Here is a 24,054-nt window from a genome sequence, read left to right on the forward strand (position 1 = left end):
AAGTAGAAATATTCAAATGAAAAAAGGGTTTTGTTTCTTGCATTATGAGAGTTTTCGTTAAAAAACAGATGTACAAGTGACTGAGTGACAAAAGGGCCTCGTGTGAGATCGGGCAATCAGCTAGTTCGCTTTATTTGTAATATGTCCAGAGCGGATTTTGTTACAATTTTAGTTATTTTAACTACTAACGAGACCTAGTTTATAACAAAAGGCGTAGAACTCATCCTGTTATAAATTTGTTATTTGCATTTGATCGGGTTTCCCTTCTGGTCCCTATCAGGCTCCGGTGTGTTCCTTTATGAGATTGGTGAATGTAAAAGAACAATGTACGAGTTTTGTTTATTTCATGATTAAATCTTAAAATATGATTTTTTCCCCGATAGAATATTTTGACACCCAATTTTTTTGAGAGGTTAGAAGATGTTCTAAAACCCAGTGAACAAGCTGACCAACTCTGCCGAAGTGGTCCAGTGTCCATTGCAATCGGCATAAGGAAACCGGAACCCGCTACTTGACGAATTTCTCTATTATAGCACACTCGATCATGTGAAACCGATTCATGTTTATTTCGGGATAAGCGGCAACCTCTGTTCAATGGTTTAGGTTTAGGTCATTGATCGGGTATGTGCCATAGGATCACTGACCATTCGCAGAGATTTCATAGTTTAGACGAACGGGGGGTTTCGTGTAAACGTCACATGAGGTTCTGGAAGTGGAAGACGTATTACTTGTAAAATATTATGCCGAGGGTAACGGGAGCCGTATTGAGGTTTGTACACAACTGTAGGCAGAAGTGTAAAGGGTAGCCAATATTAGTGACAAGGGCGACAAAGCAGTGGAGAACAAAATTCTTCAAGATTACTAGTTCGACCATGGTAATAGAACGAACGCATTTACCCTTCTACGATCTTCAAAAATGAATCGTCTGTCTGTGCGACGAGTTACTTCGGGCAGAAGACCATATAGTGTAGATAGTGTTGTCTATTTGGAATTTGCGAAAGTGACAACTAGAGGAAGAAAGGAAAAGGAAAAGGAAAAGGAAAAGGAAAAGGAAAAGGAGAAGGAAAAGTAAAAGGAAAAGGAAAAGGAAAAGGAAAAGGAAAAAGAAAAAGAAAAGGAAAAGGAAAAGGAAAAGGAAAAGGAAAAGGAAAAGGAAAAGGAAAAGGAAAAGGAAAAGGAACAGGAAAAGGAAAAGGAAAAGGAAAAGGAAAAGGAAAAGGAAAAGGAAAAGGAAAAGGAAAAGGGAAAGGAAAAGGAAAAGGAAAAGGAAAAGGAAAAGGAAAAGGAAGAGGAAAAGGAAAAGGAAAAGGAAAAGGAAAAGGAAAAAAAAGTTGTGCATGCAGCGTATTTAGAAGTACATTGCTTGATATTTCAGTCCCATATAAGGGCGGCATATGGGAACGGATGGTGAGATCTGTGAACGCAAACGATGAAAATAACTGTTAACAGCCAACTGCTGAAATTGTTAACATAACTGTTTAGAAATAACAAACTTGACAAACTGCCGTCCCTTGAGCTACGAGCCTGATGAATTAGCGGGTAAGGAAACTAACTACGAACCAATTTCTTAGTAGTATTATGATTAGGTTGAGAATTCAAGCAAGTCCAACTGGATTAGCAGAATTCCTTCGCCAAATCTATAAAGTTTTTCGACGCCCGTCGATCTTCCGTCGATAAAACATCGTAATAAATGGTTAGAAGGAAAGTCTTCAAAACATTAGATTTTCTATTTACCAGCAGCTTTCAGCAAGCGTAAATTTAAAATAATATTCTAACTGAAATAATTCTCTTTTCAATTTTTGCGAGTAATTTGGAAGCACCTCCCTAGAACGACGTTTTTGTGAGTTCCAAACCATTTCGGTGTAATCTCTTTCACGGCATTATGTATAAATCCAGTGGGTTTCGCCCTTCTGCATCACACACATGCGTCCCTCCACCCAGTTGCCTTTCGCCGCTGCGCCGCGCTGCACTGCAAGGCTCAGCTACATATATTATTATTTTTGAAGTGAGATTCTTTTCCGCTCGTCGTTCCTCCCAACCAAAGCTGTCTTGCACTTTCTCACACATCGTTTTGGTGGCTGAATTATTCATGAACAAATTTCTTTTTTATTGTTCCCCAGCTAATGGTGAACGAACATGTTCCGAGCGATCACTACCCACATATTTTGATGCACAGGGAGTCGCTCCGGTATAGGAAGCTCCTGACTCCTGGTGGTTTAGACAGTCAGCTGCTGAATGTAGCAGCGTGGCCAGATTGAATGGTGGGTTGTCAACGTTATCGCTAGTGAAATAAGTTGACTACAGTTACAGTTGGTAACAAAGTTGTCAATATTCAATTACAAAAATTCAGTTAGTTTGTTAAGAGTTTTAACAATCATCAAGTGATTTAATGCCAGGCAACGCTGTTCTTTACTAGCCGGAACCGTACCATGGTCCGTACCATCATGGCCAGTGGCGAAACCATCCACTGCACTCGAACTCGAACCCCAACGTGGCAAAGCGCAAAGCACCCAGACGATTTATATACTTACCGTACAGCCGAATGGTGCCCTCGGCATCGCCGATGCTGTTCTTCGATATGCACTTGTAGCCGCCCATATCGGCTTTGTGCAGTTTCCGGATCACAAGCGTCATCTGCACCGCGTACATCGAGCTTTCGTTTTCGTTCATCGAATAGCGCTCATTGGAGATTATCATCTCGCCTGTCAACGACACGGAAAAAAATAAAAACGGGGGGTTGAAAAGCGGTCGGTTAAAAATCGATTTGTCGGATTCCTGTTTTTTTTTGTTTCATCTGCATAACAACGGAAACTTTCTAGCGGGGGAATTAACAATTTTTTTTATTGACCATCAAAGCGGATGGAGTTTCAGTGCTGGAGTTTTTTTGTTAGATCGAATATTTAATATAATTTTACATGCTGGGTTTGATTGTGGTCATAATGTTTTACTTTGAAGCGATGTTTGTGAGTAAACTGATGACTTAAAATGATGCAACCATTAAAAAATCGATTATAAATTGATTTTATTCGTAATTGGTAATCAATTTCAGCAGAGATCGAATGCATTTATTTAATTTATTCAAATAATAACTCGTGAATCCCAGCAACTAATTATTGCAACTTGCCGCACGTAGCTCTACTCTGCTTCGGCACACTTGCCGCGCGGTCAATGTACTTGCGTTAATCCAACGAATTATGATTAACAAACAATTAAACGTATTTTCGCGTAGGACTCTGAACAAATATTTATAATTGGTACTGACGGGAGTGGAATGGAAAATATTTCATACTTATCCGTAGGTAACAATAGCAGGTATTTTACACATGAGTATCGTAGGCTGGAGCTATTTTAACACTAAAAACATTTAGCTGTATGAATATATAAACCATCAAAGTTTTTTTTCCATGGAGTGACAATAAATGATGAATCAACTTGGTTAACATTTGAAAAGTGAGGGGTTTTGCGGAAAATAAATCTTTTATTGTTAAATACAAATACGAAAAAAAACTTTTATATTGAGCATCAAAATTCAAAATCCAATCATTGAAACGATCCAGTTCGAGCCAAACTATCACAGGACTACACGGTGCAGTATTATAGAACAATCTCAAAGGGATTTTACGCTCCATTTTTCACCAAAATACCTCATTTGACAAACGAGTCGCACACATTCCGCCTGAACGGTATGTTTGAACTGTAAACCGTCCGTCATAAGGCCACCTCTAGCAACGGTTCATAAATTTGGCTGCCCCAAAAGGCAGACCGCGCCGCACGCCGCCGGTTGGCCACAAGCAAGGCACTGCCCGAACCGGATTGGTTCGGCTGCTGTTCAGTGCGGCGGAACTAGCGCAGCGCCCATGCTGCTGTGCGGTAATTCCAACCCCGTAACAAGCAGCGGCGGGTTCCCTCGGCGAACATAAATACATGGAATATATGATTGAGTTTAGTGCGCAACAAGAGACCATTCACAAAAATGGTTACCCATTATTCGGCTTTTGGAACAGTTGCAGTTGTAAATGGAGATTATTTGTAGAAAAAAATAAGCTTGTTATTGATGACGGTGAATGATTTCAAATTTTAGCTGCAAACTAGGTCGACGACATTATGATTAGCAAATAAGCATGAATTTGTTCCAAGTGGAAACCGTAACAAGCATTGATACGAGCACTATCCATTCGACAATAGTTTGTCAATGGGAATCAACAAAATTTAGCGGCACAAGCGAATGATAATTGAAATGAAAAATTAAAAACACATCCACTCGAGTGAATCATTCAGCTGAGCTGTTGGGGTGGAAATTGTGTGGGGGGTGGTTTTTGCATCCATGTGCACTTTCGAACTTACCGTTTTCCCGCTGCCAGTAGTTGATTGCCTTCGGTGATGCCTCGACGTTGCAAATTACCGTGACATCGGTTCCCAGCGGGGCTCCAACAAGCTGATTCGGCACTTGTATCAGCGGATGAACTATGTTGCCGGAAAGCCAGCACGGAAAGGCGAAAAGAGAGACACAAGCAAACAAGAGCTGTAGGTTAAAAGCCGGGCCGGAAGTTGTTCACTCAAGTGTGGAGGTGCTAGAAAGTTACGAGATCCATTTTTCCGGGCTCACCGGGTTTACCGGTCGAGGTAGTGAGGTAGGAAAAGTATGAAATGTCTGACCAAGGTGTGAAAAGGGTTGCCCTTTTCCGGTGAATTGTGAATAAATTTTTAATGACTACTCGAGGGGCAGAGTAATCTCTTTACAATATGAGTAGCTTTCGAAGTAGCGGGTGCTTGGTGAAAATTTTCGCTGAAATGGTGCAAGAATGGGACAAAATTATAACTGGTCAAATTTGTGGTAACGAGGTTCTGGTCATTAGCTTTTTTGTTCGTATTGAATTAGAAGGTGATAATTTGAAAATTTTACTAAACATGCTTTTATATAAAGCAGTTTTATCCGCGACTCAAGTTTCTGTGGAAAACTCAGATTCTCAGCAGCATAATGCAGCGGCGCCAGGGATAAGCTCTACCCGGTCCCCGAACAGGTGAGGAAATTATTAGCATTCATAAAACGGACGACTGCTCAAGTGATGACAACAGCCGGTGAACCTTGCTGGGCACAGAGGGTACGAAAAGTGATATGCTAACGATGCTCTTTGAGCTTGCTCGACTGATATTGCTACTGCAAACGGGACGGGACAAAGTTTGCATATATAATAATCGAGAGTTAACCTCTGGCGGTCACGATCTCTGCCCGACGGAAGGAGAGTGAGTAAATGAAACAAATTCTATATCTTTTCTTCCTATGGCATTTGGAATGGTTGTCCGAAGGTTCGTAAAGTCATCGATCGTTCAAGCGAATTTTATTATAGACTACTTTCGTAGCGTCTAGCAATGTCATCCCGGATTTTGAATTTCGAAGAACTCTAGATTGCATTAAAATCGTACCCAGTGTCAAGGCAAAGTAATACTTTCATGGTACAGTCGGCTTTCGAAACTTGACCTTCTATTTTATTCCAAATATTGTCATTTTAATTTATCCATGCCTTGCTCTCTCTGAAAGTTCTATCAAAGTCTGTTATTTCTTTTCTTTTCAGCCAGTTGCAGATAATATTTATCACCTTCAAAATAGTTGTCTGATCGTGAATGAGTTGGGAAAACATGTACCAAAGTTGTTAACATAAACAATGTGAAGAAAGGGGTTTAAGCATGGGACTTGGGGAAGACCTATGTAGCTAACTCGAAACGATGTTAAATCACTATGGGTAAAACGCATATCCCTCTTGGACATCAAGTAACTAATAAAATAAATTGTTTAAAATTGAAGTAAATCCTTGTCGGTAAAATTTCCCCATAAGCACGTTAATAGACGTCAACTGAATTAAAATATCCAATCTGTGTGTTATTGGATGGCGACCGCTTTCACTTGTCTTCAATTCTGCGGAATAATGTTTAGCGTGATAAATCAAGCAACTCTTGTCAAAGATAGGCATATTTTCAAATAAGTTGAGTTTGATGCTGTCCAGCCAAGAAAGGAGAGCAACAGAAAGTTCTGCCATCAACAATGGTATATCGATCGCGTTATGGTCTGGACACGCGTCGCGAATAATGTTTTTTTTCAGGAACAGAGTTCGACCGAACTTTCCTGGATAGGTCCAATATTCATCGACTTAGCGACTTTTCGATTTCGAATTCCCCTAGCCCTGTTCCAAGTCCCCTAGCCACGAACAGAGAGTGGTGCTATACAATGATCTTCGCCTTGTTTTGTTATTTAAAATGCCACACATTCAATGGAGATCGATGGATAGTTAATTCGATAGAAAGAATATCACTTTGTAATTCCTAAAAGTACTCCTTCAAATCATGGATCAGTATTAAAAGTAAGCAGGTTTCACAAAGTGCTTCACATCCCAAGTAACAATTTTAAAGCCGTATAGTATTACGCAATAAGTACTAAGATAATATAAGTCAAAACATACTTATAGCTAGTTATAAAACCATAATAAAACTGTTAATAAAGCTGGTTTATTGTAGTTGCTTATATTATCATCATAAAACTTGTTGGCTGCCCCACATCTCTTCTAAACTTACTATAAGTGGGGCATGGCAATACAAAATGGCGTACCAACACAAAATTGACCTTATTGTGGTTCCTTGTCAAACCGCGGTAAATCTGTTAGTTTTATAGTGATTAATGGCAACCCTGACCAAACAAATTTATTGCTGACATTATGAAGAATATTACAGTTCAACGTCGAAAACATGCGAGGCCATATTGCAATATTCTAATATTTGTTTAGCTCGCAAAAAAAATTCTTCAAAGCAGAGTGCGGGTTGCAGAAAGAAATCGGTTTTTATGTCTGAGGAAGCAACTAGAATGATTTGGCTTTAAATTGAGATTCACTAATTGAATATATTTATTTTGTTTAAATAAAACATGTTTTCGAAAATAGCAAAATTTCGATGGCGCGTCGATTGTATTCGCCTATCATTTCAATATGCACGGTAAAATTTAATGCGCATATCCTGCACAACTACGGAAACTGCTGAAAATTTCTTATTTATTCTATCGGATATTTTATAATGGTTGTTATAAACCAAATCGATCAGGATGATTTGACAGTAAAACTTTAACTTTCAATTATGGCAGAGGCTGTCAAGCAGTGAAGAGGCTATAAAAACCTTTTGATGAGTGAGGTACTTGATCGAAAGGCCGTTTTATAGCAGTCATCGCAAGGTTCTAGTGGATCCCATAGTTTTATTAGTGGGTTTACAAAATTTGTTGAAAACCACTAGAGGAATGTAATAAAACAGCTGTTTAAAGGGATCAATTTAGGTAATAACCTATGTGTAATAAATTCATTAAATCCTCTAGTTGAACTACTAAATTAGCCATCGAAGGATACAATCAGTGCAAGGAGGGGCCATTTTTCCATCAACTGTTTTGATAAAAATGCCAGTAGAAGACGTTTAAGCAGACCAGTAATGTTGAATGTTTTAAAAATTCACTATATCCAAGAATTTTAATACCTGGTTCAGATTCTGGCTGTATCTTGTACATTCAAGATGGAATATTTGGGATTTCTAGTGTTCCGTGAAGTGCATTAGTTATTCCATTTGGGGATGTCTATAATACATTTTAGGACGTTTATGCAAAGATTCTTTTTCTCTTCCTTGACTTCTCTACTTGTCGGCAAAACTCCGTCAAGCGGATTGCCAGTATTAGGCTCATAAGTTAACAAGACCTTATAAATAGCTTTATTGAAAGCAGCCTTTTCGAGTATTTCTGCGAAGTTGCGCCCCTCTAAAAATCCCTTGAAGACGCCATTTATACGCGGCGCGTATCAATAGTTCATGGTCTCAGTTAGCGCACGTTTTTCGCAGGTGACATCCGAATGATTCTCTCCGCACTGACCGCACCGTGTATTATTGCAGTAGTAGGTGGCCGTATTATATAACTGCTAGCGATCAAGGCAGTTCATAACCAGTGGCAGAAAAAGGCGCAATGGCAGACGAAATCAATGGCAATGGCAGATCCGGTGAAAGCCTCCGAAACGAGGCGGACGGTGTTCTAAAATGGCCGGTGCTTGCAAGTTCCTGTCCACTACTGCACGTAACAGATTACTTGTTCCAGGGTTGCATTGATCAGCCGCGTCAGCTTGTCTGAAAAACTGTGCATTATCCGCAATAGCTGTTCGCCCTGGACTGTATCGTATGCTGCCCTGATGCATGTGAACGTTGTGCTCCCGAAATTTCTGGAGAATTTGTTGGAGAGCGGAAATTTGATCCGTAGTAGCACAGGCCCGCCTGATACTGCCTTACGAATTCTCCTGCTATTGGCTATAGACGATGTGACAAAATCTACGAGTGCACCTTGATCCGAGGCGGCGTTGATCAGTGTAATGCCGCGGTAATTATAGAATTCGAGTCGATCGCCATTTTCGTAGATGGGACATACTACACTATTCATTCACTCCTCTAGCAGTGTCTCCTGGTTTCAAATCCATGGAACTATCCAGTGAAGTGTTGTTGCTAATAATTCTTCGCCAGTTTTGTAAAGATTTACCGGGAGTTGGTCCTTTTTGGCGGCTCTATTATTCTGTAGCTGACCCATTTTTCACCGGATCTCTTCGAGATCGGAAGCCGCGACGCTGTCATTGTTTGTAAGCACTCCTAGGTTAAGTTTTCGTTCCGTCTCCTTCTGTTATATTGCCACTGAGATACCCATCGAAGAGCTGCTTTCACCTATCGACCATTTCTCGCTTGTTTGTGACCAGGTTTCCCTCCTCGTCCCTACACATATCAAGCTTCTGTCTGTGTCCGGAATAGTTGTTCTAGCTCTTCACGGTACTCCTTCTGACGTTTTTTCTTCCGCAGGATCGTGGCTAACTCATTACGCGTAGATGCGTGGTTAGTCCCATGCGTAGTTCCTATGTCCTATTGTAGCAGCATGCAGTGTTGAACATTATGTTTTGTTCATACCTAATAAAAGTAAAAACGGATTGATGATTCGTCGGCGGAGGCGGAGTTCATATGTTCATATATTCATTTTTCGTCGATTTTCTAACCAGTAATAATACAAAAACTCCATCTACAATTAAGTCATAAGGCCGCATAGTGCCTATTCAAATTGCTGGGACGAAAGATGAGGACAGAACACGCAGTCAGATGCAAATAGAAGCGGAAAGCGTTATTTAGCTTCGAAAATTAGGCTATATAGGGAGAGTAATCAGCAGTGAGACAACGGTAATATCTGCATGATGTTTTCCTGGAAAGTGAAGTTTGTGAACCTACAATTCGTGATGAAGTTTGAGAAAAATTTGTCATTGTATTACTTCTCCCATCTATTGGGGAATACTGAGACAAAAAGTCACCTTCACATTTCTGGTTGTTGCTAAAGCTTAAAACCAAAACGTCTGAAACATTTTTTCAGACAACTAGTAGGATATACCTTTCAAATAGATTAAAGAAAAAGTGTCTCACTGTAGACGTCTCTCCCCTACTCAAAACACAATTTTTAATGAATAATATTATTGCTATGTGCCGGGGTCAATCCCGGTGTAGTGGTTAGCATTCACGCTACTCACCGCGAGGACCCGGGTTCAAATCCCAACCCCGCAGAATGTCACGAATTACCCAAGCTGCTGAAGTGACTATAATCAAAACAAAAAAAGCTATGCTCCCATGAAGTAAAAAAAATTATAGTCGGAGGATGCAGACGTGAGGATTAAAATATTTGCTTTCGACTGTAACACTCGCACATTTTGGTAGTAAAAGGTGATTCTATTAGTGCGTTGCATATTTCAATAAAGATGGCTGTCGTTTTGGGCATACGTGGTTAAATTCGCAAATAGTTAAGATATTAATTTTACCACAATTATTGTCTTCAGAGACAACGCGCATTTCTGACTTACTGGCTATGCTACAAAACGAAACTGCTGTTTCTGAACTGACTGCTCTAGTATATCGCAGAATAATTTACTGTGTATGTACAGAGTGAGTAGTAATAATTGTCAGTAAACTAAATGGTCACAAAAATAAGACGCTTGTATGAATTTTAATTTTGAGTGTATTCCGTGTAAAGTATATCCATAAGATTTGTTTTAAATTAGTTCAATTCAAATTATTCTCCTTTTATTTTAATTACCGGTAGGTTTGGCATGCTCTTTTCGCTTCGATTTTACTCTCTTGATTACTGCACCGCAGCCAAGCAAAATTTGAAAATGTGATATATGGGACATTTGTAGAACAAGTAATTGTCTATAATACTGCTTTAGAAAGTAATGTTTTATCTTTTGTGTTTACGGCGATAAAACGCTGCTTACTAAAGAGCGCTCTTTGTGCTTTCAACGGGGTAGCTGTCTTATAGCGTCATAATTACAAAAGATATTACATACTTCAACAATAATGCAGGTAATCATCAATTCTAAAAATGTCCCATACATCACTTTTTCTAATTCTGCCTGGTTGTTGTGCAGTATTCAAAACAGCAAAATCGAAGCGAAAAGAGCCTACTAAGCCTGATTACCAGTCGCAATCGGGGTTGAAAAGCGTTACAGCAGGCATGCACGATATCTTGAGACATTTTATCTCATATCTTCTCCAAACGTCGCTTGAAAGTGTCCACAGTCAATCCTTTGGTGCTCCATATTAACGCCATGCATTGAAGTCGAGTGGATTAAAATCAGGCGAGGAGGCAGGCCACTCTTTCGAACAAATAAAATCTGGTAAACCATGCTCACACCCAAGCCTGTGCACCTTTCGCCTAGTGAAACGGTGCGGAATCTTGTTGGAAGCAGTATGGTCCATTCTTGTAGTGCTTTTTGACGATGGGAAGCAAATGGTGCTTCAAAACATGTAATAGTTAGTATTGATTTTAAAACACCAGGCTCAATGAACAGCAATGGAACCTTCAAATTTTTTATACATCCGTGCCATACCCCTGGAAAATTCTGGAACCTTTGAACAGCTAGTTTGTTCCGAGAAATATCAGAAAGATGTGTTGCATATAACCGATTATTTTGTTGGTGATCTTGTAGCAGGAATCTGTTTTCGTCCGAAAACAAAATTTTACAACCATCATGCCACTTGAGCGACTCTTGAGCTTTCCGCTTTGACGTCAAACCGTGCACTCATTGGTTTTTGTGTTAAATCAATCGAAAATCATATTTCAAAATATTCTTCATGGTTGACTGCGAAATTCCCACTTCCTTGGCTGTCTTACGTCCAAACTGATCTGGTTTCCTTCGAATTCGCTGATGAACGTTTCGTTTATTTCAAGTAAATTCAAGTTCTTTAAAATAACACACGGTCGAAATTTGTTCAAAAAAAAGTTGATCACAGGTTCCCTTTTTGCGTCTATGATTAGCACGACTCATAAACGAATGTATATTCAAAACAAACTTGCAAGCTGTATTGAATTTGAATTCACTTTAAATTAAAAATATGCAGACACATCTGTAATTATTACTACTCATTCTGTAGTTGAGAAAAATATTACCTTGAGTTTTTCTCAAAGTGTTTATGATCACATATGACTTAGGGTGTTTTTTTAAAAGTTATAGTAGCTTTTTGTAAAAGATTTAACGTAAAAACGATGGTTTTAAATCGGTTAAAGAACAAAAACCTTGAATACATTTCTTGTGTTTGGATTGTGACTGTATCGTGGTTCATCGTCATTCTAAAAGAAAGTGTGTTCGAAGTACATTACATTGTATGCGGTCGAATCAAGGCGGCAGCATGACCTATTTGTGCGATAACATGCAAACGCTCAAGATGACAAGGGTTTACAGCATAGCCGTTTTTAGTGCAAATTGTTCCGCTTTAAATTAATTTTAGCCTACAAATTCCGCACACGTCTGGTATGCTGGCGGACGATGCGGTGTCCGTAGCCGTACCGGTTCGAGCAGGACGTTCGCCACGGTTCGCCATTTGTATGGTAATCTTCACCTACCGGCTGATGTGATGCGTGTCGTATGTGCACACGGTTTTCAAGTAGTTATATATGTGTTGGTGCTCATATCTATGAATCTTGACAGAAGCACAGCAGTAGCAGCGCAGCACTACTGCTGCTGCTCCTGCTCCAGTTGGCCACCCCGAACAGAAGGGTTGAAGAGGCGTGATGAAAGTTGGTTTTTAAACCCTTTCCTCCCGTCGGTCGTCGTCATTACTTCCTCATTCTAGCTTCCCGATGAGTTTGCTTCGTTGATGCAGGAAGCTCTTGGCAGTTCTTCTTCACTCTTGCCAAGTGTACCGTGGCAAGTGTGAATTGAATTAAATTGAAATTTTACCCTTCATGGTTTGAAGTTGTGTAAGATTTTAATGGGTTCAAGACAATGTTGCCACCATGGTGTAATGTTTTACAATACTTTTGCAATGTATTATCCAAACTAATTTTTAGCCTAATTAACGCAATGTAGAACAGTTTCAAACTTTTCCAAACAAACTGTACTGGTGCAGATGAATCGCCCTACGCTGAAATGGATCTCGGTAACTTGCTGTCGTGCACTTTCCCATCGAACGAAACACGAAGCGCACCGTGTAAAGAGAAAGGAACCGTTAAACTTACAATGTACTTGCAGTTTCATCCGCTTGCTCACCGAAGGAGGAACACCGTTGGACGCGATGCACATGTACGCGCCCATCTCCGAGCGTGTCACCTTGGTAAGTGATAGCATCTCGCCTTCAACGACGGTGGCTGCCGGCGTCAGTCAAGAGCGAAAGAAGTCGGATTAAATTGAAACATGACGCTACACAGGATAGTATCAGTCGCCGGCAACGCACGACGGCGTTCGCAGATGGAACTTAACTTACCTTTCATTTTCCCGTGGGTACCGTTACGTGCGATTATTTCCCGGCCGTCCTCCCGCCGCCAGATGATCTTCGGTTTCGGATAGCCGCGTGCTTTGCACACCAGCTTTGCTGAACCACCCTCCGGTACCATCATGTCGCCGGACGTTTCCTCGTAGATGATGTCCGGTGGAATCACAACCTCCAGAAATGCAGTCTGCGCGAAATAAGCGAAAGACGATAGTCTTAGGGTTACCAACTAATTTTTCAAAATTTTAATAACTTAGATAACTGTTTTTCTAGTTTTAGTTTACCTGCATCTTCATCGGATCGGTATTGACCTGGCACATGTACAGGCCCCGATCCTCCATCTTGACGTTCCGAATCACCAACGTCCAGGTGTTGTAGTCGTTGTGCGTCACCGAAAGTCGCCCATTGTTGGTGATCACGTGCTCGTGGATCGCCAGGATTGCCTTCGCGTCCGCTTTTATCCAGGCTACCTGCGTGTGTGTGTATGTGGTGATGGGGCACGTGGTGTTGGTGGCGTCATTTCAGCGGAGAAACGAGATTGAAAATGAGTTCAATTTCGCGAAAAACTAGTCACGCAGAGATAAATTTGCTGGTATTGCTGTTGTTTGCATAAACGAAATACGGGAAAATGTGCTCGCGAGTGCGGATTGCGGAAGGTTAAGCGTTGTTTCAATATTTGATGTAGAATGGGAAATTAAGAAGAAGGGGAGTGTGTCTGTGTGGTGGAGGGTAGCTGCGTACCGAAACAGGATCATCCCGAGTCGGATAGCCGGAAAGGAATGTTGGGATGATAAGCCATAGGGTGCGGTGCTGAGCGGTGCAAAAGTGCAGTGAATTATACATTTTATTGGCGGATTTATTTATGTTTTCAGTTGTATTCTATAGATGTGCGGAGCAGCGACTAACGGCAAAATCAACAGGAACTAGCAGGTAGAGCGCGAATGTTTGTATCTGAGGATGGGGACAATAAAACCGCTGTTGTGTACTGGAAGGAAATGTGCGTATAGAATCTTTGCGGTCATAAATACAATACGTTTGCAAGAGGGGAATCGGAAGTAAAATGCGACTTTGGTTTCTATTATTGTATGACTAACGGAAGTATTTCAAGTTACATTAACTAAATTGAATTAAACAATGAATGTTCATTTTAAAAGTAGCACTGCGCATTTTACCCCTCACAACCTTGCGTGCTTCCGTGGGATAGGATGAAGCTAGATAATATATGGCGGTGCAATTTCAAAGGATATGGTCCGGATTGTGTTTGTTCGATAAAACTAAGCTCAGCAGAGAGAGAGAAAGTGCGGGGAACGGGAGTGTTGTGGTTTGTGGGACCGAAGCAGTAATAGAAAATAAAATAATTACTATTTAAAGTGTTGCCCGATGCGTTTCAGTTGATAAATTTCGCAATTACATATGTCAGTTCCATATGCTTGGGGAAATTACTAATTGAATTTCGTTCGCCAATGTAGGACGAGGGAAGGTTTCATTTCTACCTAGAACCAGGAGGTAAATTTTACCTTTGATCAGTTATTACTGGAAGAAATCTAACAACAGATACACATTGGGCTGATTTATCGTTGTGGATTTATAGATGAAACTGTTTTAACACTGAGTTTTAATTTTTTATATATCATTAGGCAAGGAAAGTATCCAATCTTTTTTTTTATTGTTTTGTTTCAACACAGAATGTTTACAAATAATTACTATAAGATCTACTATATGACAGCCTTATGCTGTCTGTAACGAAAACCAAGCCCCGACTCCTGGTTGTAAGCACCGAGAAACAAATAAATGAGAAAATACCTAACACAATAGGCGAAAGGCCGCGTTAGGACAAAATTTCGAGTAATAGTAAGAAGTAAGGCTGAAACAAGCTCTTGAGAGAATGCAAAGTATACTGGTCAGAGGAATGCGTAATAGATCCGCCCGGAAAAGTTATAACTGGAGATAGTACTGGCTTGAAAAACGAGTGCATATAGTAAAGTAAGTTTTGAAGAAAGGGTTAATCTCAATACACACAACTATGCATAAAATTAATAATAATCATACCGCTTGCTCAATAGCTTAAATGAAATGCAGTGTGGATTACAGCCAGGCGATATCAAAATAGTTCTAAATGCTGGTCACGGTGAAAACCCCACACAAGAAAAATAAGTCTGAAATAATCATAGTACGGTTCATGTGGGTATTTCGGCCCATTAAGCGGTAGCCTGAACAATATTCACGAAATACGTTGAAACTATATTTATTCGAGTCAAGATTTTTATACCAATTGGTAGAGTTATAGTCGCCAGAAATGACGAAGTTGCTGCGACTATTTTAGGTCCATTTTTTATTCTGGTGTCTACGTTGTTTAAACTTCCGGCAGGACGAAAAAGCCTGCAGGTACAAACCGAAACAGTTATAAAGCAATCCCCCGAATAACTCAATGAATTGTACTTCACGGGCGCCCCCCTTAATTTCTTAGTTGCGCAAGTCAAAATAATGGGGCTTATCAAAGGCTTATCGTCTACCAAAAACCAGCTGTATCTATTTGAAGAAGCCTGAGAAATTGTGATGAGCACTAGGGCCTATTCGGTAGATTACTGTCCTTCCTCAAGTAACAATGCTAAGTTTTATTACGTTCCTATACTGACTATACTTGTCAATAGGATCGTAGCACTGACCCCGCACTGTTCTGTATTCTAACAGCTGGTTGCGAAGTCTGTCGTATAAAAACAGAAGGTCAAATTTCAATAACGGAATTAGCACCCAGGCTTTGCTTTTTCCTATACTGGCTTTCATGACTAATATCATAAAGCCGCTAATAAAACTATGAGCTCCACCAGAACTTTCTGATGACCGCTATAAAACTGCCTTCTGACCAAGTGGTCCACTCTTCAGAAGGTTTTCATAACCTCTATAAGAAACGGGCTATAAGCTCAAGTAGTCATATCACGTCCTGTTGAAAGCAGCAATAAAATAGATTAAGCTTTCGTTGCTTGATAGTTACCACCATAGTTTAATAAAGCTTTTCGCTTTTCGCTCAGGCAAAAGCTAAATCAGTTTGCCAGCTTTATCAACTTGTAAATACATCAGAAAAGTTAAAGTTTTACTGTTAGATCATTCTGTTTGATTAGGTTTATAGCGATCATAATAAAATATCCCAAAGAATAATTAATAAATTTTGAGCAATCATAGTTCGTTTGCAGCATATGCGCTTTAAATTTTATCCTGCATATTGATATAATAAATCAATGCGCCATTTAAATTTTGCAATTTTTGAAAACTTATTGTTTTAACAAAATAAATGTGTTCAGTTAGTCAATCTCAATTCCTAGCAAAATAGTTTTCGTTGCTTCATGTGACAGGAAAACCGATTGATGCAAGTTTTTTTCTGCAAAAACTTTGCTTTGATGAGTTTTTGATTGCGAGCTAAAACAAAATACTAAAATATGACAAAATATGGCCTCGCATAAAAAAGTGATTTCGCTGTTGAACTTTAGTATTCTTCATAACAGCATAAATAAACCTGTTTGGTCAGGGTGTTACCGTTTAAATAGCTCTATAAAACCAGCAGATTTCTGGCGGTTTGACAAGCAACCGCGATAAGACCAATTTTGATTGGATCACCATTTTGAATTGCTACGCCACACTTATGGTAAGTTTATAAGAGATGTGGTACAGCCAACTAGTTTTATCGTAGTAATATGAGCAACCGCAATAAATTTACTTTATCAACAGTTTTATTATGGTTTTATAACTGGCTATAAGGGTGATTTGATTCGTATCCCCTTGGTATTGTCTAATACTACAATAAAACCAGAGGTAATGATTAATACCTCAATAAAACCTTTACAAAATTCAAGTAAAACCAACTGACTTCAGAATTGTTACTTAGGTCAACAGCTGACCAAAAGAGAGTCAGATGGATATCATGTCGTTGTTGCCTACATACCGGCTCATTGAAGATAACTAGTTTTGCAGCAGCAACAGCTTGCTTCTGGCGCTAGTGTACATTAAATCGTTCATATACACTAGCACCAGAAGCAAGTGGTTGCCATTCAAAAACTAGCTTGATAGAAGTGTTTCAGGCGCATCTGCAACACGTATTTGTAATAGTGTAAATGGAGCACCTCATTTTTTTTGGCTGAATTTAGAAACAAAATGCTGCAAATTGTTAGTGAATGAAAATTGATTTATATTTTCATATCAGAGGGGAATTTTTGTGTTCCGTGATAAATAGAAGTAGAATTGTTGTGTGATACTGTATTAATAGCTGTTTAATTTCTAGAATAAGTAAACGTGATCATAATTGTGTATTTTCCAAACCATTATCGAGAGCGGATACACACAAGCGACTGCTTCTATTTTTTCAGCCTAATTACGTGCTAGTAGAGAAACAGTGGTTTTGATGTTTATTGAATGAAAATTAGCAAATAAGGCCATTACAAATATTTTATAAAGTTTTTGTCCTTCCGGTGTTCGGCCACTGAAGGGGGGGCGAAAAAAAAACAAAGTGAATTTTTTAATCGAGCAAAAAAGAACATGGATTTGAAGAATTTTTATTTAAGGTTTAATCGTGAAAACCGAATCTATTCTTGCTTATAATATATACGTTATTATTTTCTATGCAAAAATATACGAAAAAAGTCAAAAATGAAGGAAAATTTTTTTGGACGATTTTCGGAAATTCCATTGTTCGAATTTGCATTTCTGTTTCGTGCTAGAAGCGTTAATTCAACTCGGAGACTCATTTTTCGAGTTTCTCAGACTGTAGAGCCCACAGACAATTGATTTTATAAAATGAAATTTGACTCATATCCTACAAATTATTTTTTTGCCCCCCGATTTTTCAAGCCAATTTCCAAGGGGGGGTGACAAAAACTTTAAATATGATTTGCAATGGCCTAACTTACATTTTTATGAAATTAGTTATAACACATTAAAGTCTACGAGACCCTACTATCCAGTATTGTATATCTGATTCATTGAAAAATAAAAAACTAAACGTAAGTTTGCTCTGAGAAAGTGTTCGTTTCGTGTTCAATCTTTGAACGTCACCACTCATTTTTAGCTGGGAAGACTGGTTTCTTTGTCCGAACTGTTGGTCGTACGTGCGTACGCTCGTGCGTTGCTCGAGAGCTATTCGTGGTGGTGTGTGGTGCGTGGAGCATGATGCTTGGATGGCCGTTTTTTTAGGCTATCTACTAAGAAGTATATGGTTCGGTGCGACCATAGACAGATGAAATAGTTCGGTACGACCATTGTTAAATGAAAAGAAATAGTTCGGTACGACCATAGACAGATGAAATGGTTCGGTACGACCATTGGCAAACCAAATGGTTCGATATGGCATTAAATTGAATGGTTCGGTACGACCATGGATTAAATGATTAAATGATTCTATACGACCATTGTTGAATGAAAAGAAATGGTTCGGTACGACCGTTGGCAAACAATATTGTTCGATATGGCATTTTTATTTATTTATTTCTTCAACATATAGTTGCACAGATTATTCGCTTACTTAAGGCCTTAATTCAATGTTTATTGAAGTCGAACACGCTTGACGTTTCATCAAAAGCACGGCAGCACATAGTACACGGTTCATTGTGGCCATAGTTAGTACGATTGGAACGATGCCATAGCATTGTATGGTTACGCAGTTGCCTATGAGGGACATGTATGCAAATCAGACTAAGAAGTGTGCTGCAGTCAATATCCCCGTTGATTAGTCCGAAAATAAACACTCGCGGAAGTAGTTTTCTTCTGGCTGCTAACGTATCGCTAACGATTGAGGGATTAGGGTTGATCTTTCACCAGTCAGTAATAGATTTAAGTACCTACTGTTCGTTGTGCTCGGATCACCGGTTTTGGAGGCCAAATAGTCACGATAGAGAAATTTTTGGCTTTCCCGGCTAATTATTCAGGATTCGTGAAGGAAAAATGGAAATAAATAGCGTGAGATGAATAGGAATGACTTTAAGAAGGTTCAGACCTAGTAAACATTTTCGTATGTATATCCATGTAACAAATATAAAATATGTACCGATATATAGGGTACGGGAGGGTTTTTCTAGCCCATTAAGCGGTAGCCTGAACAATATTCAGAAATTACGTTGAAACTATATATATTCGAGACAAGATTTTTATACCAGTTGGTAGAATAATATTTACTGAATATCGGCGTGTATTTTGGTCTTAATAAAACGCTACTGAATTTGAGTTATAGTCGCGAGAAATGATGAAGTCGTAGCGGCTAAATTCAGCCCATTTTCTATAGTGGTGTCTGTGTTTTTAAATCCGACTGGCCGAAATAGCCAGCACAGGGATTAAATGCTTTTCAAAAACAGATCAAAAGAGAGACCGATGGATAACGTGTCGGTATAGCCTATATACCGGCTCTTTGAAGATAACTAGTTTTGCAGTGCTGCTGGCGCTAGTGTATCATTGAATCGTTCATATACACTAGCCTCAATAGCAAGTGGTTGTCACTCAAATACTAGCTATGTCAACACGATAGAATAGTTTCAGGAGTAACTGCCTCACACATTGGCAGTAGTGTAAATGTAAAGTGTAAAGCACTATATGCTGAAATTAAAAACAAAATGCTGCAAGTGCTAGTGAATGAAAATTGATTTATATTTTTATATCAGACGGGAATTTTTGTGTTCTTCCGTGACAAAAAGAAGTATAGCATTGTTCTGTGATACCATATTCACAGCTGTTTAGTTTCTAGAATCGGTAAACATGATCATAAAATTGTGTGTTTTCGCAGCGATTGCTGCTGGTTTTTTCAGTCTGATTATGTGGCAGTGGAAAAACAGTGGTTTTGATGTTTATTGAACAAAATTTAGCAAATTACTTACATTTTTATGAAAATAGTTAAACACATTAAAGCTTATGAGCTCTATATTCGTTTCAGTATTGTTATATAGCGGCAAAATTTTTATTTGGCAAGGCGTGGCAAAACAAGGTAATGTATGCCGAATTTAGTAGCGTACTGGGAATACCCTCCCGTACCCTATCTAGAGAAATCGCTTACGATGCACGAAACCAGAATATGCGTACTATTTCGGAAAAATTCCTTTCTGTCTGTCTGTCTGTCGGTATGTACCTTATAGATTCGGAAACTGCTGAACCGATCTGCGTGAAAATGTGCATGTAGGGGTATTTGGGGCCAGGGAAGGTTCTTATGATGGTTAGAGACCCCTCCTCTCACTAAGAGGGGAGGCTCCAATACAAATGTAACTCAAATTTCTGCATAACTCGAGAAATAATCAAGCAAATGGAACAAAATTTGGCATATGAAGGTTTTTGGAGGCAAAAATTTGTTCAATGGTGAATTAGCACCGCTCCTCACTTTAGAAGGATGAGATGAGTTTAGAAACTCATACAAATGAAATACAAATTTCCTCATAACTCGAGAACTAATCAATGAAATAGAACCAAATTTGACATGTGGGTGTTTCTGGTCTTCTGGAGGCAAAAATTTTTTCTATGAAGAATTAGGACCCCTCTCCTTTTTAAGAGGTGGGGGGGGGGAGCATACAAATGAAATACAAATTTCCTCATAATTCCAGAACTAATCAAGCAAATAGAACAAAATCTGGCATGTGGTTGTTTTGGAGACAAACATTTTTTCTATGGTGAATTAACACCCCTCCCCCTTTAAGCCGGGGGCGGGGGTCTCTCATTCAAATGAATACAAATTTTTACATACCTCTAGAACTAATCAAGTAAATGGAGCCATGTGGGCATGTGGGAGGCATGTGGGGAATTTTGGGGGACCTCCCAGTTGGCCTTCAGGTACGACGCTGGTCTAATAAGCCAGTCGTCTTATGTTCGAATCTCGGCTGGGAGAGGCTGTTAGAGTCAATAGGGTCGTAGCACTGACCCCGCACAGTCCTATATTCTAACAGATGGTTGCAAAGTCTGTCGTATGAAAAAAACAGAAGATCAAATTTCGATAACGGAATTAGTACCCAGGCTTTGGGTTTTGGCGGCAGGATTTTTTTTATGATGGTTTGAGATCCCTCGCCCCTGTGGTAGGGGGATAAGAACTCTCATACAAATAAAATAAAAAATTTGGCTTAACTGAAAAACTAACCGAACTCGAGAAATTTTAGACTCTTCCATAAAACCTTAGTCAATAACAAGACCACCAAAAACTATCAATAGTAACACTAGATGATTCAGGGCGAGACGGCCGCAGCCCGTGAGTATTGCAGGCGACTCGAGATTGTGACAAAGATCATCCGAGATTCACGATTTATGTACAACACAGCCTAATTTGTGGTAATACGAAGTTTGTCGGGTTCGCTAGTTGACTATAAAACAGATAAAATTTGTTTTAGGGAAACTTTATAGACATTATGAACAAATTTAAAACTGGAAAACGAGCTAGCGTTAGATTTTCAAGTTCCAAGCGAAACGATTAGCCAAAGTTTCAAATTAGCTATATTTATTGCAGGTGAGTGTCGATCGCGATGTGATAAATTTCAAGAAAGTGCAAGATTCTGACATCAAATCCATGTTCATTATGCATCATAATACTGATAAATCGTGGTACATAGGATGCAAAAACTTGGCAATCAATTTACAAAAAAAAATCGTTGGAAGGCGACAATAGAGGGTAATTCATAAAAATAATTTGAATATTTGATTTGTTGACTACAGAAAACTACGCGCCTCCATTAGCCTTCATTTGATGGAGACGCGATGAAAATGTCACATTGGTACAGTACAGTAAACGCTAAATCCAAATACATTGCATCTCCATCGAATGGAGCTCGATGGGGACGCACGGTTATCTGTGATTTAGTGTCTCTTAGAAAGTTTCTTCTGTTTTGTGAATGTCACCGATTATGAATCAAACCATCAAACTATTCAGGCAGTTGATCATAAGAATCCTAGTGGCCGATTGGACACTTTCCTTGCATTTAAAAGTAGTATTACGGGTTTAAGGTAAAAATTATAATCCGCCAATTTAACCGATCTACGCAACTACACTACTGTTCTAGATAGTATACAATATAGCTAAATTCTTAGTGATTTTTTGTGGGATAGAGTGCCAAAATTGATAGACCAAGATAGCGGTGAGCCAATAGTTTATGGGTTGGTGTTGAGTTGATGGTGGCGCTCTGGCTGGTGCAAATTAACTATAGTAACAGTGCACTTAATAGGGGTACAATACAGGTGCGAGTAGTGTGCAACATTACGGTGCAATATTGAATGATTTTTTTGCTCTCCAAACTACGGTGCATCACTATATAGTGTTTTAACTGTGCGCTTTCTCTTTGGACGCTTGTGCTGGTACTAAGCTATTAGATATATGTAGATTATAAACAGGAACGATAATAGTGTAACACAGTGCCGTTGACAGGTTCAGTGAAGAGTTGTGTGCGAGAACGTTCAGCTCAGCTATTAGTGTGTCACCTGATACAGAAAAACGAGTGCAGGTTTTGGTTCCATACTGGGGGGTTATACTTGCGTGGTGCGATGGTGCAGTTTAACTTTCTGATCGGGTGCGCTGGTGCAATTACTAAGTGGATCTTTTGGTGCACAGGTGCAAGTAACAGTGCCAGAGATTGCCGGGTTGTGCGGAAGGAGCAAAACGGTGTGTGTTTCGACCACAAAATCAGGGAAGAATTTGAACCATATTGAATAAACCGATACCTACCCTAGCCGGAGTTGCCTCCCCACTCACCCTATAACCACCGAGGTTATTCACGACGCACGTGAACGTCGCATCACGTCCTGGCGGGAGAAGAGAAAAAGGCGATTGAAAGAGGGAAACATTCAGAAAAGCATTTTATTCATTGTGATTTTGAGTCACACCATTAGTTTTTATTGATTTGCTTTTCTTCGAGCAAATAATAATAGATTTTCAAGCTCTTTACTAGATTAATCTGGTAGCATGTTGTGATACTCACCTTTTGCTACCGTAACATTTTCCAGTGGGTATACAAAATCGGGTTCAAATGCTGCAACTGCTGCTGTTGTGGTGGTGCGGTCAAAAAAGACGAACATCCGGGGTGCATTATTGTACGGAGATGGAAATAGATTAATGATCCACGCAGGAAGACCGACGTTCTCGTTTCGAAACAAGAATGTTAGAAAACGACACACATAAAAAAATATATGTTTAAACTGGGACTGTGAGTGCTCATGTTGAAATTTGCAATATTTAAGAAATATTTTGATCGCATGACAATATAATATAAGAAACACGATTTTGTTTGCTGAAGAACAAAAAGAATAGTCTTACCATTCGCTATGATTACTACCAGTGCTATATACAACACGACCACAGTTTGCAGGACTTGTGAACGAAAAAATCTAATACTAAAACTAGTCGGATGGCTGCAACTGCTGCTGTTGTTGTTGTTGTTGTTGTTGTTGTCGTAGTTCTTGTTGCCGGGCTGCTGCTGACCAAGGCAGAATGGTTGTTTCTGCCGTGCCAGCAACCGCGTCGTTAGTGATCGACCATCGCCACCGATGCAATCGATGCTGCTGGATTCGACGTTGTTGGGCCACGCACTGTTCACTAGGTTACCGTTCCGGTGGGACACCGCAAAACGATCCACACCTGTCACGACCTCCGCCGCGGCTGATTCACAGCTCGCTAGCTCACCGTGACCGGTACCATCTGCCCTAGTTTGCACCACTTCTTCCGGTTTCAACCTCCACACTGCACTTCCGTTTGCACTTCCGCCGCCGACGTTGCCGCCGTCACCTGAGCAGTCGCGGGGAAAATTAATTCTACGACTACCGTCACTGCGATGATGTTTATGATGATGTTTATGTTTGCACTCGTGAAGTTTTATCGTCATCTTGACTGTTTTTGCATTTCATTTTACATTTCCCTCACCCGCTGCTGGCTTGGTTCGTTTCTTCCGTTGATAGAGCAGCGTGGAATGCGATTTTCCGCTCTGACCCGGTGACAAAGCCGCTGCCGGCGAGGTGGAATGTCTGCCGTGCTCTACGAGTCTCCTCCGGTGTTACAGCTGGCTGTGGGCGGCATCCTGCAGGAAAGAGAACGAGTCAAAAAGGACGAAAAAAATGTTAGTATTTTCCGAAGCTAGCATCGCGGCGAGGGTAGACATTTCGAATACAAAATTTATATCAAAAAAGTTTTTCTTCTGCCACGGTACGAACGAATTGCTACCGCGTGTAGCGGTGAAGCGAAGATTGCTTCACCGATTGCGACACAGCGAACGAACGAACGAACGAACGAGAAAACGTGGCGAAAAGAATCGTAATGTAATATTCAAC

The 24,054-nt window shown here is 39.8% G+C and overlaps 1 protein-coding gene across 1 annotated transcript in view; it reads right to left on the reverse strand.

The window, feature by feature from the left end:
• LOC128746238 (leucine-rich repeats and immunoglobulin-like domains protein 2) overlaps positions 1-23,612 on the reverse strand; it is a 35,374-nt gene extending 11,762 nt beyond the window's left edge. Inside the window, exons 1-8 of the mRNA XM_053843287.1 lie at positions 23,048-23,612; positions 22,713-22,772; positions 22,460-22,536; positions 13,080-13,265; positions 12,790-12,982; positions 12,545-12,673; positions 4,345-4,464; positions 2,532-2,702 (exon numbers count right to left, since the gene is read on the reverse strand). Coding sequence (XP_053699262.1) covers positions 2,532-2,702; positions 4,345-4,464; positions 12,545-12,673; positions 12,790-12,982; positions 13,080-13,265; positions 22,460-22,536; positions 22,713-22,772; positions 23,048-23,612 — 1,501 coding nt within the window. The remainder of the gene's footprint in view (positions 1-2,531; positions 2,703-4,344; positions 4,465-12,544; positions 12,674-12,789; positions 12,983-13,079; positions 13,266-22,459; positions 22,537-22,712; positions 22,773-23,047) is intronic.
• Between the last annotated feature and the right edge of the window lie 442 nt (positions 23,613-24,054).

The sequence above is a fragment of the Sabethes cyaneus genome, chromosome 1, assembly GCF_943734655.1.
Source record: "Sabethes cyaneus chromosome 1, idSabCyanKW18_F2, whole genome shotgun sequence".
In the NCBI taxonomy this organism is placed as follows: Eukaryota; Metazoa; Arthropoda; class Insecta; order Diptera; family Culicidae; genus Sabethes; species Sabethes cyaneus.